Source organism: Lithobates pipiens, unplaced genomic scaffold (assembly GCF_037356315.1).
Source record: "Lithobates pipiens isolate NorthernLeopardFrog02 unplaced genomic scaffold, aLitPip1_a1.2 Scaffold_8, whole genome shotgun sequence".
Taxonomy (NCBI): domain Eukaryota; kingdom Metazoa; phylum Chordata; class Amphibia; order Anura; family Ranidae; genus Lithobates; species Lithobates pipiens.
Window position 1 is genome coordinate 479,980,576 of NW_027507903.1, and position 18,508 is coordinate 479,999,083.

At 42.6% G+C, this 18,508-nt stretch overlaps 1 protein-coding gene across 1 annotated transcript; it reads left to right on the forward strand.

The window, feature by feature from the left end:
* Positions 1-14,065: 14,065 nt before the first annotated feature.
* Positions 14,066-17,049, forward strand: LOC143960333 (E3 ubiquitin-protein ligase TRIM62-like). The gene has a single exon (XM_077468802.1). It carries the CDS (start codon positions 14,122-14,124, stop codon positions 15,547-15,549), a length of 1,428 nt encoding a protein of 475 aa, XP_077324928.1. The 5' UTR covers positions 14,066-14,121; the 3' UTR covers positions 15,550-17,049.
* Positions 17,050-18,508: the final 1,459 nt, after the last annotated feature.

Below are 18,508 nucleotides of genomic sequence, written 5' to 3' on the forward strand. Positions count from 1 at the left end.
TTACACTGGAGGAAAACAGAAATCATGTTTCAGCTTAGCTGAACCAGAGGATCTCTCTTTCTCTCTTTTCCTCACAGACAGATCAGCAGTGTGTCTTGTTTACATAGGCACACCGCTTCTTCATGTCTCCTGTGAACAAAAGGGCAGGTCGCAGCAGCCATCGTGGCCACTGGACCCACTGATTGGCTCCCTATGTGTCCAATCACAGTGGGAGTGGCGCTCCGGTGGCACGAACACGCCCCCTACACCGTGTGCACAAAATCACCTACAGGTACGTGATTTTGCGCAGCCGGGTCACCCTGCCTCAGTATATGTACAGTGAGCGGTCTGGAAGTGGTGAAAGTAAACATTGTTTACAAAAGTGCAGCAATGGAGTATGTCAACCATGTTACTCCAGCTAGTGGCCACTGTAATACTACTTTTTACACATCAAGTTAAACTTGGATAGGAACATGAAAAATAAATAAAAATATTTAAAAACTTAAAAAAAAAACATATTCTTATCTTTAGTTTCCACAATATAAACATAGGTAGCAGCACAGAATTGGGCCAAGAACAATCTAGCAAAGAGCACCTTCAACAGCTCTAGTATGCCATACATTGATTTAGTAAATAAGCGCAACACCAACTGACTAGAATCAGCTGACAAAGCACTCTAGTCGTGTGAAACACCCCCTGCCTGTATACTTTTGTAGGCTGTTGACATTTGGAATAAATCGCTATTGCATCATGTATGGGAGTGCTGCCATCCTTTGTTCTCTCCTACATGCACTGCATTATGGCCGCTGCTACATGATTGTTATAATCCTGTTCTGAGCCTCAGACATTTCCGGCTACAGCCCCGCGCTCATGCGCTACAGCTGCCCCCTCAGGGCTTACTACCGCCATTGCAACCTCCTGGGTCCCTCTGATGGAAATGATGGAACCCAAGGAAATATTATGGACTAACTTTTATTTACTCCACGTGCGCAGTGTGTGTCAGGGCCCTTGGGACCCATATGCCCTGCACCCATGGATGATGCGTCACTGATGAAGGTGGACCATTCACTCATAAAGAAAATGCTGTATCCTACTAATTCCACCCCCCCCCCCCTCCATGCAACAGACACATATCGCTTTTTTTTTTGGGGTGGGGGAACACGTTTTTTGTTTTTTTTTCTTGCAGGTGATTGCTTCTAGTTTCTCATTCCTCACCTAGGTGAAGATGACATAACCCTGACATAACCCTTAGCCCGCCTACCCTGCACACAGCTTCCTGGGATACACATCACACATTGCCAGAAGGCTTCAAGATATTCCCAATGTAGCCCATGATCTCACACATGCGAAGTGAGGCTGGGTGACCAAGTAGTAACAGCTGGCTCTGAAATGCAAGAAATTCCTGAAGATTACCCGGGACCAGATAAGTATTTGCCCTTTTATTTTATTGCACCTGTTGTGCCTTGACATTGTCCTCTATTTCTCTATATTTTACATTTTTTTTCCCCCTGAAGGGGATGTATTCCTTATCTCTCAGGTTTCATTACCCCATCACTGAGCCTGGCATGTAATGTGTATCCACGCCACTAGATGGCACCAGATATTTATTTATCCAGTCACTTGGCTTTTTCTTTACCATTCAACTGTTGCACTATACTGCTCCTTGCTCCTTTTTTTTTCTGAAACTTTCTGGAAGTCACAGGAACATTCAGTTGATCTGTCAGACACTTGAACCTTCGGTTGAACTTCCAAGTATTTTCTTTTTTGTTCATGTTTGGGCCTAAAGCTACATACCGGACACCGTTTAGTTTTTTTTGTTCTCTTTTTTCTTTTCTTTTTTAGTTCTGGTATAATAGCAGGCGAGTTCTGTTCTTGTTTTTATGCTGTTCCATACTCAGTTCTCAGCTCTCAAAGTTATGATGGCACCCTTTATGAGCGGTGGTGCCCATTTGCTTTAGGGCACCATATAGCTCTTTGCTTGGGCTTTTGGGCTCCAGCTGTGTAATGTTTAAGATATGTGGTCATGGCTAACTCAATTAAAATAGTATCTTGGAATTTTCAGGGTTTAAATAGCAAATTCAAATGGGCCACGATGTTCCAGTATCTCTGGGACTGTGACATCATAATGGGCGGATACATCACCCGGTTACCCCGCCCATTGTCCCTATATAAGTCGCCGCGCAACACGTCCCTGTCATTATGGCCAGAGACAGCGTCGAGTCAACATCTCAAGGAAGAAGAGAAGGCGGTGACAGAAGACCAGGCCACCGCCAGTAAAAGAGCTGGAAGAAGGAGCGGAGGCCCGGCAAGATGAACCAAAGAGGGGGACAAGACCCCTGAAGAGGGGGACAAGACCCCTGAAGTCGGAAGAAGATCCCCGGACGGCAGCGACGAAGAAGAAAGCCGGGCTCCTCCGCTAGTGAAAGAGCTAGTAAAAGAGCAGAAGATAGCGGAGGAGACCCCTCAAGACGGAAGAAGACCACCGGAGCTGTGCAACAAATTATTTTAAACCCTTGTGTTCTGTTTTTTTTTACATTTTTTTACACCAGGTGAATGGGTAGGGGTACATTGTACCCCATACTCATTCACATAGGGTGGGGGGCCGGTATCTGGGGGCCCCCTTATTAAAGGGGGCTCCCAGATTCCGATAAGCCCCCCGCCCGCTGACCCCGACAACCAACGGCCAGGGTTGTTGGGAAGAGGCCCTTGTCCCCATCAACATGGGGAGAAGGTGCTTTCCCCAAAGCACCCCCCATGTTGAGGGCACGCAGCCTGGTACGGCTCAGGGGGGGTGCTCACTCGTCCCCACCCCCTTTCCTGACCGGCCAGGCTGCGTGCTCGGATAAGAGTCTTATATGGACCACGTGGGGACCCCCACAGCGTCTTTTTCGGCGTAGGGCTTCCCCTTTCAGTCCATACCAGATGATGGGGCCAGCGACGTGTCAATCTCGCGACATTGACTTCCTTCACTAGTCCCGGCTACCTGGAGCCGCGTTCAAAATTAACGGACTTTCCTCCGTGTGCGGGAAAGTACGTTCATTTCAAAAGTCCGGTGGACTAGCACACACATGGCCGCATTGTCCGCCGGACTCACAGTCTGGCGGATAATTTTTGAGTCAAAACTACTTTCTAAGTCCACCGGACTTTTGGGGGAAAAAAGTCTGCCGGAGCCCACACACGAGCGGATTGTTTGATCGTGTGTACGTGGCAAAAGACATCACAACAGATGGGGAATTATTAACTTTTGACCAGCTCAAACACAGACACGACCTTCCCAACTCGCAATATTTTAGATATCTTCAATTGCAACATGCATTCCAGGTCCAGTTTAACCACTTCAGGACCGCCGTATTGCCATTGTACGTCAGCACAATGGCACAGGCAGGCAGAATCACGTACATCTACGTGATTGCCTTCCAGCGGGTGGGGGGTCCCATCGGACCCCCTCCCGCTGGATACGGCGGTCCGATTCGGTCCAGGAGCGCTCCGTGATGAGGGGATGGCCGTTCGTTTTCGGCCACCCCCTCTGGATCGCTCCTGGCCAATGAGAAGCTTCCTCCCCTGTGTATTGTTTACACAGGAAGGAGGAAGTGATGTCATTCTCCTCGGGGCGGTCTTTTTGACCGGACTACGAGGAGAAGAGTAAAAGTAAGTCTGCACGAACACTACACTGACATGTAGGTACACACAGGCACACAAACCCCCCCCGATCCCCCCCCCGATCGCCCCCCGATCCCCCCCCCGCCCCCCCTCCCCCCCCAGTCACAGTGTCACTGATTGCATTGATCATTTCTTTACTGATCAATGCATTCAGTGTCAGTTGTGACAGTAAAAACTGTCAGGACAGTTAGTGTTAGGTCCAGGGTAGCCCCCTATCACCCCCCAATAAAGATTTAACCCCCTGATTGCCCCTAGAGTTAACCCTTTCACCCCCTTTTGCCAGTGTCACTAAGCGATCATTTTTCTGATCGCTGCATGTGTCGCTAGTGTCGCTAGGTAGCTAGTTATTTTTTTAGGTTCACCGCCAGGTTTTTATATCGCTAGGTACCCCGATATACTACCCAATAATGTTTTTAACCCCCTGATTGCCGCTAGTTAACCCTTTCACCCCCTTTTGCCAGTGTCACTAAGCGATCGTTTTTCTGATCGCTGCATTAGTGTCGCTACAGTCGCTAGGTAGCTAGTTATTTTTTTAGGTTCACCGCCAGGTTTTTATAGCGCTAGGTACCCCGATATACTACCCAATAATGTTTTTAACCCCCTGATTGCCGCTAGTTAACCCTTTCACCCCCTTTTGCCAGTGTCACTAAGCGATCATTTTTCTGATCGCTGCATGTGTCGCTAGGTAGCTAGTTATTTTTTTAGGTTCACCGCCAGGTTTTTATATCGCTAGGTACCCCGATATACTACCCAATAATGTTTTTAACCCCCTGATTGCCGCTAGTTAACCCTTTCACCCCCTTTTGCCAGTGTCACTAAGCGATCGTTTTTCTGATCGCTGCATTAGTGTCGCTACAGTCGCTAGGTAGCTAGTTATTTTTTTAGGTTCACCGCCAGGTTTTTATAGCGCTAGGTACCCCGATATACTACCCAATAATGGTTTTAACCCCCTGATTTCCGCTAGTTAACCCTTTCACCCCCTTTTGCCAGTGTCACTAAGCGATAATTTTTCTGAACGCTGCATCAGTGTCGCTAGTGTCGCTAGGTAGCTAGTTAACTAGGCTCCCAAAAAGTCCCCCACATGTGGTATCCCCGTACTCGGGAGAAGCAGCAGAATTTATTTTGGGGTGTAATTTGACTTCTGCCCATAGCATGTGTGAGCAATATATCATTTAGTGACAACTTTGTGCAAAAAAAAAAAAGTTTGTAATATTCCCGCAACTTTTGGCAAAATATAAAATATTCCATGGACTCAACATGCCTCTCAGTAAATAGCTTGGGGTGTCTACTTTCCAAAATGGGGTCATTTGGGGGGGTTTTGTGCTATTTTGGCATTTTATGGCCTTCGAAACTGTGATAGGTAGTGAGGAGTTAAATCAAAAATTTGCACCCTTAGAAATCCTGAAGGTGGTGATTGGTTTTCGGGGTGCCGTGCGCGACTAGACTCCCAAAAAGTCCCACACATGTGGTATCCCCGTACTCGGGAGAAGCAGCAGAATGTATTTTGGGGTGTCATTTCACATATAACCATGGCATGTGTGAGCAATATATCATTTAGTGACAACTTTTTGTAAAAAAAAAATTTTTTTTTTTTTTTTTGTCATTATTCAATCCCTTAGGACAAAAAAAATAAATATTCAATGGGCTCAACATACCCATCAGCAATTTCCTTGGGGTGTCTACTTTCCAAAATGGGGTCATTTGGGGGGGATTTGTACTGCCCTGCCATTTTAGCACCTCAAGAAATGAGATCGGCAGTCATAAATTAAAAGCTGTGTAAATTTCAGAAAATGTACTCTAGTTTGTAGACGCTATAACTTTTGCGCAAACCAAAAAATATACGCTTATTGACATTTTTTTTACTAAAGACATGTGGCTGAATAAATTTTGCCCTCAATGTATGACTAAAATTTAGTTTATTCGATTTTTCTTATAACAAAAAGAAGAAAATATCTTTTTTTTTCAAAATTTTCGCTCTTTTTTCATTTATATCGCAAAAAAAAAAAATCGCAGAGGCAATCAAATACCATCAAAAGAAAGCTCTATTTGTGGGAAGAAAAGGACGCAAATTTCGTTTGGGTGCAATATTGCATGACCGCGCAATTACCAGTTAAAGCAGCGCAGTGCGAAATTGCAAAAAGACCTCTGGTCCTTAAGGTGTTTATTGGTCCGGAACTGAAGTGGTTAAGGACAAGAGCATTGAGTCCTTTCCTTCTGATTTGGAAAACCTGCTTATGACTGAGGAACTTCCAAAAACCTTACCTGCCACTTGCAAAGAATTGTTTAAAAAAAGGCAGAGGGCAGTGCTCAAATGTAGGAAACGGTGGGAGGCCAAAGTATCTGACATTCAGGGGGGGAGACTGGGATGACATGTGGGATCATCCTTTTCAGCACCTGGTTGTGGCAAGGGATAGATTGATCCACTTTACATTTTTGCAGAAAATGTATTATACACCTGCTCGGCTGGCAACCATATTTCATTCTGTTCCGGCAGATTTCTGGAGATGTTCCTTCTCATTGGCAGCTGCTGATCATATCATCTGGAGTTGTCCTCAGATCCAACAATTTTGGACTGCGGTTACCTCCTGCATATCAGAGGTCCTAATGGTCCCCGTCCCTTTGACGATCAGAGTGTGTCTCCTGGGCTTGGTGGAGGAGGTAGTCTCGTCTTGGGCTCATAGAAGCCTTAATAATAATCTTTTGTTTTATAGGAGGAAGGCCATTTTGCTACAATGGAGGAAGCTGGAGGCCCCTGACGTGCAATTCTGGAAAGGGCTAGTTTACTCAATGATGCCATATTATAAAGCAACAGACTTGTCTAGAGGATGTGGGAAGAAATTTCAGAAGGTGTGGCAGTCATGGTATAACTCTGATCTAACAGTGGGTTCGAAACGTATGTTGCGATTGACAGCTATGACAAATGTGCCACGTCAACATCTGGGTAGGAGTTAGGAGATACTTGGGTTTGAATATACCTCAAGGAGTTTGAAGTTGAGCCCCCTACTGGAGATAAATGGGCATTAAACCAAAAATCCTTGAGGCATTACACTGAGTTGCAGGTGCACTTTATCCAGGGATACATATGTAGAAGTGAAGAGTGAGAGAACTGAGTATTTGGGTTGTTGGGGGGAGGTTGGAGGAAGGATGTTACTGGAATGTTTTAGTGTTACTGTTAGCTAGTCGGAATCTCTGTTGTACCTGTAAATGTTGGCCGTGTTGTGCCGAGTCCTTTTGTATGTATGTCGTCTTTAAAACGTAAAAAAAAAAAAAAAAAAAAAAAAAGAGAAAGAAGCCTGCTTTTTACTGCTTCTAATACAAAGCCAACTCCACAGTTTGCTATTACAAGGACTTCTGCTTCAGATTTTCAGAAAGTAGTTTACGCTCCTTGACCTGTACATTGTTCTAATTTTTTGGAGTATCCCACTAAAATAGTTACTCGATAAATAAAACTATAAAAAAGATAATTGTTTAATATAATGATAAACAATATTTCAGGCTGTAGAGTGCTGCTTATAGTCAAATGCTATAAAGGAACTTATAAATTCAAGAATAGCATAACAGCCAGACAGCTAGGAGAAACTGTGTGATGGTAAAGTTTAGTGCAAATTATTCTATATCTCATGTAGATACCAGATACCTGGACCTCCCTTTTCTATAGGGAGACAGGAAATCTTTTTAGGCAGCATATCTTGATCTTAATAGGAAAAAAAGGGAATGAAGCTATTTTTTAATGTGTCCCGTTATTGCCTTAACCATTTCAGCCCCGGAAGATTTTTACCCCCTTCCTGACCGGAGCACTTTTTACAATTTGGCACTGCGTCGCTTTAAATGACAATTGCACGGTCATGCGAAGCATGAAAAACAATAAAAAACAATATTTTTTACTTTTTGCTATAATAAATATCCCCAAAAACAAATTTCTTCATCAGTTTAGGCCGATATGTATTCTTATACATATTCTTGGTCAAAAAAATTGCAATAAGCGTATAATGATTGGTGAAGCGCAAAAGTTATAGCATCTACAAACTATGGGAAAGATTTATGGCATTTTTATTTTTTACTAGTAATGGTGGTGATCTGAGATTTTTAGCGATAGTGCAACATTCCGACGGACAGATCAGACACTTTTGACACATTTTTGGGACCATTGATTGCTATAAATATGCACTGATTACTGTCTAAATATCACTGGCAGGAAAGGGGTTAACACTAGGGGGCGATCAAGGGGTTAAATGTGTGTTCCCTCAGTGTGTTCTAACTGTATGGGGATTGGACTGACTAGGTAAGGAGACATATCGCTGTTCCTTGCTTAGTAGCAACAAACGATATGTCTCCTCTGCCCTGACAGCACAGGGATTTGTGTGTTTACATGGGTTGTGTGTTTACGGGGTTTCGCACAGGGGTGCCATTCTGCCCCCGTAGACAGACGTGATCCAGTCGGGAACTGCTTAAGGAAGGACACCCATATTAGGATATGTTGTTTTACAGATATATTTTGTTGCCAGGCAAGTTGCGTGGAAATTGATGATTTTATTCAAATAATAGAGCTTATGGTTTTAAAACAGGTTTGCATAATAGGGAAATGTTATATACATATGTAACACTCTGTATACAAACTGTATCTTTCTCCCTGGTTACCTGCAGCTGGTTGCCAATGGTTCCCACTTAGGTGCAGAGGGTCCCCACTCGGTTGCTGAGGATTTTCCACTATGTTGCTAGGGGTTCCTGCTTAGTTGCTTAGAGCTCCTGCTTGTTTGCTAGGAGCTCCCACTTGTTTCACGCTTACTCTCGCTTGCTCGTTAATCAAAGACCAATCCAGGGTATTTGGGTTTTTGGATTTTATTTGGAACTTGGATAGGAGAAGGGATGAGTGGGATACTCCAACTGGAACTATTCACAATAGATAAGGACATCTCTCACTTGACCTCACTGGATTATCTGTGGAAGCAAACACACTGCTTTACCCATACAGCCACACTTATGGAAGGGTTAAGGTGACCAGTGACACCAATACAGTGATCAGTGCTATAAAAATGCACTGACCACTGTATAAATGGCACTGGCAGGGAAGGGGTTAACACTAGGGGTGATCAAAGGGTTAAGTGTTCCCTGGGGAGGTGCTTTCTAACTGTCAAGGGGACGGGCTGACTGAGATTAGAGAGAGATCGCTGTTCCTGATCACTAGGAACAGCTGATCTCTCTCTCATCCCCTGTCAGAATGGGGATCTGCCTTGTTTATATAGGTAGATCCCCATTCTGCCTCTCTTCACTGGGATCGCATGCACCCACAGTACCACATGCACAGACCGATGTACAGGTAAGTCGGTGTGCGTAGCCAAACCTCCTTGCCACAGTAGGAAGGCGGTCAGCAAGTGGTTAAAGAAACCTATTAGAGGCATTAAGTCAGGGGTCCACAAACTTTTTAAACAGGGGGCCAATTCACTGTCTCTCAGACTGTTCGGGGGTGGACTATAGCTTGAAAAAAATATGAATGCATTCCTATGCACACTGCACATATCTTATTATGCAGAATGCAGGGTTCTGGAGTGTGTTAGGCTCAGAATGCAGGATTCAGGAGTGTGTTAGGCTAAGAATGCAGGGATCAGGAGTGTGTTAAACTCAGAATGTAGGGTTCAGAAGTGCGTTAGGTTCAGAATGCAGGGATCAGGAGTGAGTTAAGCTCAGAACGCAGGGATCAGGAGTGAGTTAGGCTCAAAGTGCAGATATCAGGAGTGAGTTAGGCTCAAAGTGCAGATATCAGGAGTGAGTTAGGCTCAGAGCGCAGAGATCAGGAGTGAGTGAGGCTCAGAGAGCAGAGATCAGGAGTGTGTGAGGCTCAGAAAGCAGAGATCAGGAGTGAGTGAGGCTCAGAGAGCAGAGATCAGAAGTGTGTGAGGCTCAGAAAGCAGAGATCAGGAGTGAGTGAGGCTCAGAGAGCAGAGATCAGGAGTGAGTTAGGCTCAGAGCGCAGAGATCAGGAGTGAGTTAGGCTTGGAGCGCAGAGATCAGGAGTGAGTTAGGCTTGGAGCGCAGAGATCAGGAGTGAGTTAGGCTCAGAGTGCAGGGATCGGGGGGTAGTAATGTGAAGGGTGGGAGAGCACACTGCTATGGGGGTGACCTTAGCAGTAACAGTGTCCTCTGCCCATTCACATCACCCCCCCCCCACACACATACACACACCCACAGTGGTGTCCTCTGACCCCCTTTCCCCTATAGCAATGACCTACCTCACAGCCGAGAGCAGAAGGCAGCACAGTTCTGGACAGAGGCTGGGAGTGGGAGCCAGCAGAGTGGCTTTCCATATTAGGAAGCTTGTGATTGGTTGCCCTCTGTCCTAGCAACCGGTCACTTGTGGTTTTACATCAAAAGTTAATTTGGGCAGCTCCTCCTCCTGCCCTCCGTCCTGAGCTAAGCTACTTCCTGCTCACCGCTGTTGACTGATGACAGCGGCGGAGGAGGCTTCCAGAGGTTTGCGGGAAAGGCACCCATGGTAGGGCCGGCCCTAAGGGGTGGGCCAGGTAATCAATGTGTAAACACACAAATCCCTGTTCTGTGAGGAAAGGAGAGGCAGATCGTGAGTTCCTACTAGCTAGGAACCATGGTCTGTCATCTACTATAGTCAGCCCCTCCCCCCACAGTTAGAACAAACACTAGGGAACACAGTTAACCCCTTGATCACCCCCTACTGTTAACCCCTTCCCTGCCAGTGACATTTAAACAGTAATCAGTGCATTTTTATAGCACTGATCACTGTATAATTGTCAATCTTTGTGTCAATTGTCATGTCAAAAGTGAAAAAATAGTAATTATGAACCCACGCTATGAAGATAAATGGTGCAAAAAATATATATATATATATATATATATATATATGAAAGAGTAATATGTAAAAGAAAAAAAGAAAAAAAATATATATAAGCAAACTATATATATATATATATATATATATATATATATATATATATATATATATATATATATATATATATATATATATATATATATATATATATATATATACACATATATACTTGGGCTGCTGCTGTGAAAAGGGTAAATACCCTTCTAAAGTTGAAAAAGAAGTTTAGTGCTCAGCGCTGCTCCTGTATATATATATAATATCATACACACTTATAATCAATTAAAGTGCTGTTGCTGTACAACTAAAGTGCAAACAATAAGTGCAGAACAATAAAGTGCATACAATATCAAACATCAACGTATGAGTGAGCGCATATCATGCGTTAAAGGTGACTTCATGTGCCAATAAAGTGCTACTAGATAAACGTTCATTTAATGTGCAAATTCTGTGATTCAGTGGGGGTCCATGCCCCCCTCCTGGGTTCCCACTCACCAAACAGAATAAATAAAGGAGCCTGTATACGCAATGGTTGCTGTCCTCCGAATGGCAGAGTATATTCTATTGGCAGGGTTTTCCTATCCGCCTCCAGTGGGTTTGAGGGTCCTCCTCCTCCTCTCACAATAAGTGACCATTCAAACACAGTTAAAGCAAAAAATGGAGGAAAGGGACATAGTGTAATACTGCAGGATTTATTGAATAAAATTAATAAGTATTGCACTTACATAAAAAATGTAAAAACAGGCGAATATTGCCGTCTTGGCATTCAAACAGCCTTCACAGATCCTCACTAGCTTGACGCGTTTCGCCCCTCCCACTGGGCATCATCAGACGCTTCCCTATACATCTCCTTGTAATCCTAACAGTTACCCACCCTGTAACCTGAACAATAACTCTCCTTATAACTTTCCTTGTAATCCTAACCATAACCCTTACTGTAACTCCAACACGTACCCTCCTTGTAACCCTAATGCCCCGTACACACGAGAGGGATTAAGTCTGACAGACTTCCGACGGAGTTCTAGCGGAGTTCCGCCGGAGTTCTGGCGGACTTTTCGACCGAACGGACTTGACCACACACCATCACACCAAACTCCGACGGAGTCGAACGTGATGACGTACGACTGGATTCGACGTAGGAAGTTCATAGACAGTAGCCAATAGCTGCCCTAGCGTCGGTTTTAGTCTGTCGGAGTAGCACACACACGAGCGAATTTTTCGAAGGGGACCGGGTCCGGCGGAGTTCCGTCGGGAAAATTTGAAGCATGCTTCATTTCTAAAGTCCGTCAGACTTTTGCGAAGCTAAAGTCCGTTGCAGCCCACACACGAGCGGATAGTCCGCCGGACTCAGTCCGTCGGAGTTTGGATGTCGAAAAGTCCGCTCGTGTGTACGGGGCATAATACTAACCTTGCATCAGCATTCTTGGTACCAAACACCATTCTTTTTTGGAAAAAACAAATAACAGCACTTAGATGACAGTGTTTAACCTTCTTCATTCCCCAAGGACCACCCAAATCTGTCAACATTCTCAGTGTTTATTAAGCCATATTTAGAAATAAAATAAAAAAATTAAGTGATTGTAAAGGCAGAAGGTTTTTTATATCTTAATGCGTTATATGCACCAAGAACAAAAAAAACCTTCTGTGTGCAGCAGCCCACCTAATACTTACCTAAGCCCTATCTAGATCCAGCAATGTTGCATAAGTGCCTCGGCTGCCTGGGGACTTCCCTTCCTCATTGGCTTAGACAGCAGCGGGAGCAAATCAAAGTCAGTCAGCCAATATGGAGAGAGAGAGATGGAGTAGGGCCCAGCCACGGCTCCGTGTCTGAATGGACACAGGGAGCCGTGGCTCGGCTCGGGTGTCCCAATAGCAAACTGCTTCCGGTGGGGGCACTCAACAGGAGGGAGGGGCCAGGAGCACAGACGAGGGACCCAAGAAGAGGAGGATCTGGGCTCTCTGCAAAACCACTACACAAGCAGATATATAAGTATAACATGTTTGTCATTTTTAACAAAAAAATTAGGCTTTAGTATCACTTTAAGTTCATTTTAGTGCTTACAATATATTACCCAATATGTTGAGAAAATAGATAACAAACATGTCAAGCCTTAAAACTGTGTGCGCCAAAATTGACCATAGCAACTCTTTAAAAGCCCTTAAAGGTCATCAGTTTAGAGTAATCCATGAATAATGGCCATAGAATTATTGTTCTTACTCCAGTGTGACCTGCGATCCCTACTATATGTAACTCAATTGTCATTTTCGCACATAGACTCACCCAGCGCTCACGTTTATGTTCATATGTACGTGTGCATAGGGTGTATAACAGGGATATGCAATTAGCGGACCTCCAGCTGTTGCAGAACTACAATTCCCATGAGGCATAGCAAAACTCTGACAGCTGCAAGCATGACACCCAGAGGCAAAGGCATGATGCGACTTGTAGTATCGCAACAGCTGGAGGTCCGCTAATTGCATATCCCTGGTGTATAACATATGTGATACAGATTGCTGATGACAGGTCCTCTTTAATGAAACATTTAGGGTCTATTAGCCCCTAAAGTCTCCCCTGCCTTCCACTGCTGCAAATGGAGCACAGATTCTGCTTGATTAGCTGCTTCCTTGGCCACAATAGGCCGGGGAATGACAGCTCTGGCTACCAAATGAGCACCAACATGAAAAATGAGGGATTGTGCTGCTTGCCCTAGTAACATACACCAAGGATTGAAATTTCTCCCAAGAGCTTTTGCGCAGCCAAGAAATTGTCAAACAATGCATAGGGATATCATGTGAAATATCATGTTAACACAATGGGTTTAATGTAATATGTGTTGTTTTTGTCACCATTGATAGGTTGTACATTTTTTTATGTCTAAGCCAGAATTGCTTTTTACAACTTTCATGTATTTACTAAGTACTTTTTGATATAATAAAATCATTTTTTACTCAAAATTGATCACTATTCAAGTACTACTTTTTCCTGACAAAAAAAACATTAGAGGAAACTCCCATTCTATAAAAATTGTCAAACAATTACAAAAAAATTATGAAAAATGTATCACTTCTATTGATACAACGGTTTTAAAAATTGAAACACACTTTGTTTAAAATATGAGCTCTGGTATATATGACTCTAATATTGCATTACTGATGTTCATAAACAATGGCGATTGTACAAATAAAATTAAGAGGAGTTCCCTGACCAATTTGACCACGTAGGTGGCAGGGTAGTCCAGACAAGCAGGGAAGGCAACCTTGTACCTTTTTATAGTGATTGGTTGCCTTTACAGCAGCTCAAATCACTTTGATCAGAATTTGAATAGTTGGCTTGAGAGGTGTACACACACTCTGAGCTGCTACAGCTGTGTATGTAAATACCTCTGCTGCTGCCCATTTATGTCTTCTGTCGGTGTTAAACATGCTTGGGACAAACGTAGATCTATACTCGAAGGACCACAGGGTCTTTTTCTGCTAGCACTCTTCTGGTTTCTATGTTTCTATGTAACAAATATCACGAGTCACACAGCCTAAGCCTCTCCCTCAGGAGGAATTTGTAAACAAAATCATTGTAATCTACGTCATCGTGAACTTTGTCTCTTTTCTTCCTTTCTTCCTAAGTGATGGCGTCTTCTGATCTGAGAGAGGAGCTGAAATGCCCCATCTGTTGGGAAATTTATATAGACCCTGTAAGCCTGAAATGTGGACACAGCTTCTGCCAGGATTGTATCATTCGTCAGCTGATCACACAGAAGGGATCCGGGTGTTATTCCTGTCCTCAATGCAAAGAAGAGTCCCAGGAGTGGCCTACGCTACACAAGAACATTGCTCTACGGAACATATCAGAGCACTTCTTATCTAAACCCTCCCTAGAGATCCAACAATGCTCCGTCCACAAACTGGACCTGAAGTATTACTGTGTCCAGGACACTGCCTGTATCTGTGAAAAGTGCTCAGAAGATGAACATCAGGGGCACCAAATGGAGTCACTGGATGAAGCCTCCAAAAAGAAGAAGGTGAGACTAAAAAATGCTCTTCAGGATCTCAAGAAAGACAGAGAAGAGATGGAAAATAAAATTCAAAGTCTGCAGGATCGCAGGAGGAAAGTTGAGGAAAAAGCAGCCGGTAAAACAGAAAAAGTCAGTATCTTGTTCAGGGACCTCAGAAAACAGCTGGAAGATCTAGAAAAGAAGGTCCTGAAAGAGATCTCCATAAATGCAGAGCGGGTCTTGGTCTTAGTGTCGGATATGATCGATCAGCTGCTGATCAAAAAGGGCGAGCTCTCCAGGAAGATGCGTGATATTGACCGAGAGTTGTGTAACATGACAGATCTGGTGACTGTCCTACAGGAATCAGACTTAGGTGACTTGTGTGACACCAATCACAGAGATAATGAGGACAGGGGGAGACTAGAGGAACTCTCCAACGATGGAGCGGATTTGGATACAACTTGGATCTCACACGTGATACATACGGGCGTATCCCATCTAACAGAATTAACGGTATGTTTCCATCTACAGGAACCTGCAGACATATTACTAGATGTAAACACGGCTCATAATGATCTACATATATCAGATGACATGAAAACTGCATCCTATTCACCAAACCAGAATCGCCCCAAAAAACCGGAGAGGTTTCAGGATTACACTCAGGTATTAAGCATTCAAAGTTTTTCCTCAGGACGACATTACTGGGAAGTGGATGTTGGAGGGTCGGAATATTGGAGTATCGGGATGTGCTACTCTAGTATAGACCGAGGAGGATACCAAGCACAGACTGAATGTAATAACAAGTCCTGGTGTTTGCGTAGAAGTGCCGATTGGTATTCAGTTATACACAACAGCAAATGGATTGAACTGCCTACTAGCATCTCCAGCGATAAACTGAGGATATATCTGGATTATGAGTCTGGTCAGATCTCCTTTTATGAGTTTTGTAACCAAATTAAACACATTTACACCTTTACTGCCATCTTCACTGAGCCTCTCAATGCTGCACTACGTGTTTGGAACGGTTGCATCAAGATATCAGGAGGGAATCTGAGTTAGTGAGAAGACATTAGGTTGTAATGAACCCAAAAATTTTTTTTTTCCTTGACTGTCATGAAAACAATATTAACTATTAAGAAAAAATGCATTTTAAAGACTAAGCCCATGAGCAAAAATGTAATATATTATTATAATTATTCAGGATTTATATAGCGCCAACAGTTTGTGCAGCACTTTACAATATGAGGGCAGACAGTACACTTACAATACAAATCAATACAGGAGGGATCAGAGGGCCTTGCTTATTAGAGCTTACAATCTAGAAATATTGCAGCTTACCAATTATTAGATGAGGTGGCTGCATTTTTTTTCTTTGTTTTTCAGGCTTTTTTTTTCTGTATTTTCACTAGGTGATCCTGCCAGTAACATTTCATTTCCTGGGGAGACAACGCTCACTCAATATACTGTGTCCATGAAGATGCAGCATTGTCACCCTAGGACAAGACTACCATACACCTCCCCCACTCCTCTTCTCCATAACTCTGGAGAGAAATGTTCTGTAGTCCACAGTGGAGAGCTGAAGTTTAAGTTCAGTGAAAAGGAAATTACGCAACTAAATTTCTGTCAGGAACAAGCTGAATGTTTACTAACTTAACTTCCAAAAGTTGCACTGAGCCTGAAAACAGAAGATATATGCAGCCACTACATATAGGGAGTGTTGAGCTGCAATATCAGTAGGTACTATTTTATAATTACCCTTATATTTGAGCAAATCGAAGCAGCTGATTTAAAAATAGGTATCAGTATGGACATAAAAATCACAGAGCAGATGTGTGAAAACCTATGAAATCAGCTTGAAAGGAAGAATGTAATGTATTTATTCTTCTTAATAATTATATATATATATATATATATATATATATATATATATATATATATATATATATATATATATATATATATATATAAATGATATTATTATTATTATTATACAATCATGATATTTCTCCTTAATAATATATAATATTTTCAATAATATCTATAATAGTTATATAATTATAGTTATTATGTATCTTATCATTGTAATGTCAAAGATTGTTGTACCAGAACTATTAAAAATGACCACATCATCGCTCACCACCACCTACACTTCAATTAGCGTAGCCTCACAAAAAAATGTACATTTGAAAGCTGATAGATATGAGGTGGTACATTGCTGGTTAAGTGCACTAAAACTAGCAGTGCACCACCTTAAAAGCACTTGTATACATTCAGATACATGCCTGCTTTAAGATGAAGACCTCAGCATCACCAATCGGTGTAAACCAGCGGCTACTTCCGGGTAAGGTGATGACCTCACTAGGCCCCACCTTGACATGTTTCGTCACCATCCTCGTGACTATTTCAAAGGGTAAATCCTTGAGGTTTCTATATTAAAGGGGGCATGTATCAGGATACAGGTGCTTTTAGGGTGGAGCACTTCTGGTTTTAGTGCACTTCTTATGCGAGTGGATTGTATATTAATTTTAATAAAGTGGCATCTGCTTTATAATATTAAAACACTGTGTTGCGATCGTATTTCCTTGAGTGGAGGAGTCAGTGGATAGCCATGATCTGTATCGGTGTGAGAGGAGGAGGCGTCCAAGTGGTAATCCTAGGGGCATCCTGAGAAGGTGGATGAAAGTGCATGGTGACCTAGTTATACACAAAAGGACAATATAGAGGTAAGTGCAGAGTGTTAGACCCCATACACTATTAGATTTTCTGCAGATTTTTGTCTTCAGATTTACCAAAACCATATAATATGAGGTCAAACCTTAAGAGTTTCAATTTGTATGCAATCAGGCAGATACTTGCACTACATGGTTTTGGTAAATCTGAAGACAAAAATCTGCAGAAAACCTAATAGTGTGTATGGGGCCTTAATGGTGGTACTCACTGGGAGTTACAGATAAGGAGCGTGGGAAGACACTATATAAAGCCTTTGTTGTTTTTTTATGTACAACATACGTGCAGTGCAGTATGTTAGTGGTGATAGAACTCACTTGTTGATTTAACAAGAGAAGAAACACAAGATTGTATTACACAAATTAGTTTATCTCAAGGACTTATATTTATGGATTTTTTTGTTCAATATAATCACTGTATCCATTAGTATTGATTGCATCTATCACGTTGAGGAGTTATTGATAGAAGAAGCATAATATTATTGTTTCATGATCATTTTATTTTTACTTCATTTTATTTTTTTGCACAGCACTAGTTGATACCTTATATATTGGTGGATGTGGGAAACACATTATTACAGTGTGAGCAGCAGCACTAATTACTTGAGTAACTAGGATTTTACCACTGATTTAATTACTGTAAGCACTAATTTGGTTGCTCAGATAATATTTTGTTTACCTATTAAATATACATTATACATATGCAGGAGCAATTTTGCCTGCCAAAAGATTATCATTTTCTGTCTATCCAGTCCTGAGATTTAAACAGATCTGTCACAAAGCACAGCACAAAACAGCTCAACCCTCTCTGCTCTGGTAGGGCAGGAGACCTGATTTTTCTGTTTGTTAACCACTGCAGCCCCGGAAGAATTTACCTCCTTCCTGACCAGAGCACTTTTTGCGATTCTGCACTGAGTTGCTTTAACTGACAATTGCGAGGTCGTGCGATGTTGTACCCAAACAAAATTTACGTCCTTTTCCCCCCACAAATAGAGCTTTCTTTTGGTGGTATTCGATTGCCTCTGCAGTTTTTATCTTTTGCGCTATAAACAAAAAAAGAGCGACAAATTAAAAAAAATGCATTATTTTTTACTTTTTGCTATAATTAATATCCCCAAAAAATATATATATACATTACTAGTAATGGCGGTGATCTGCAATTTTTATCGTGACTGTAACATTATGGCGGACACATCGGACAATTGTTTTACACATTTTTGGAACCATTGGCATTAATACAGCGATCAGTGCGATTAAAAATGCATTGATTACTGTAAATATGTCACTGGCAG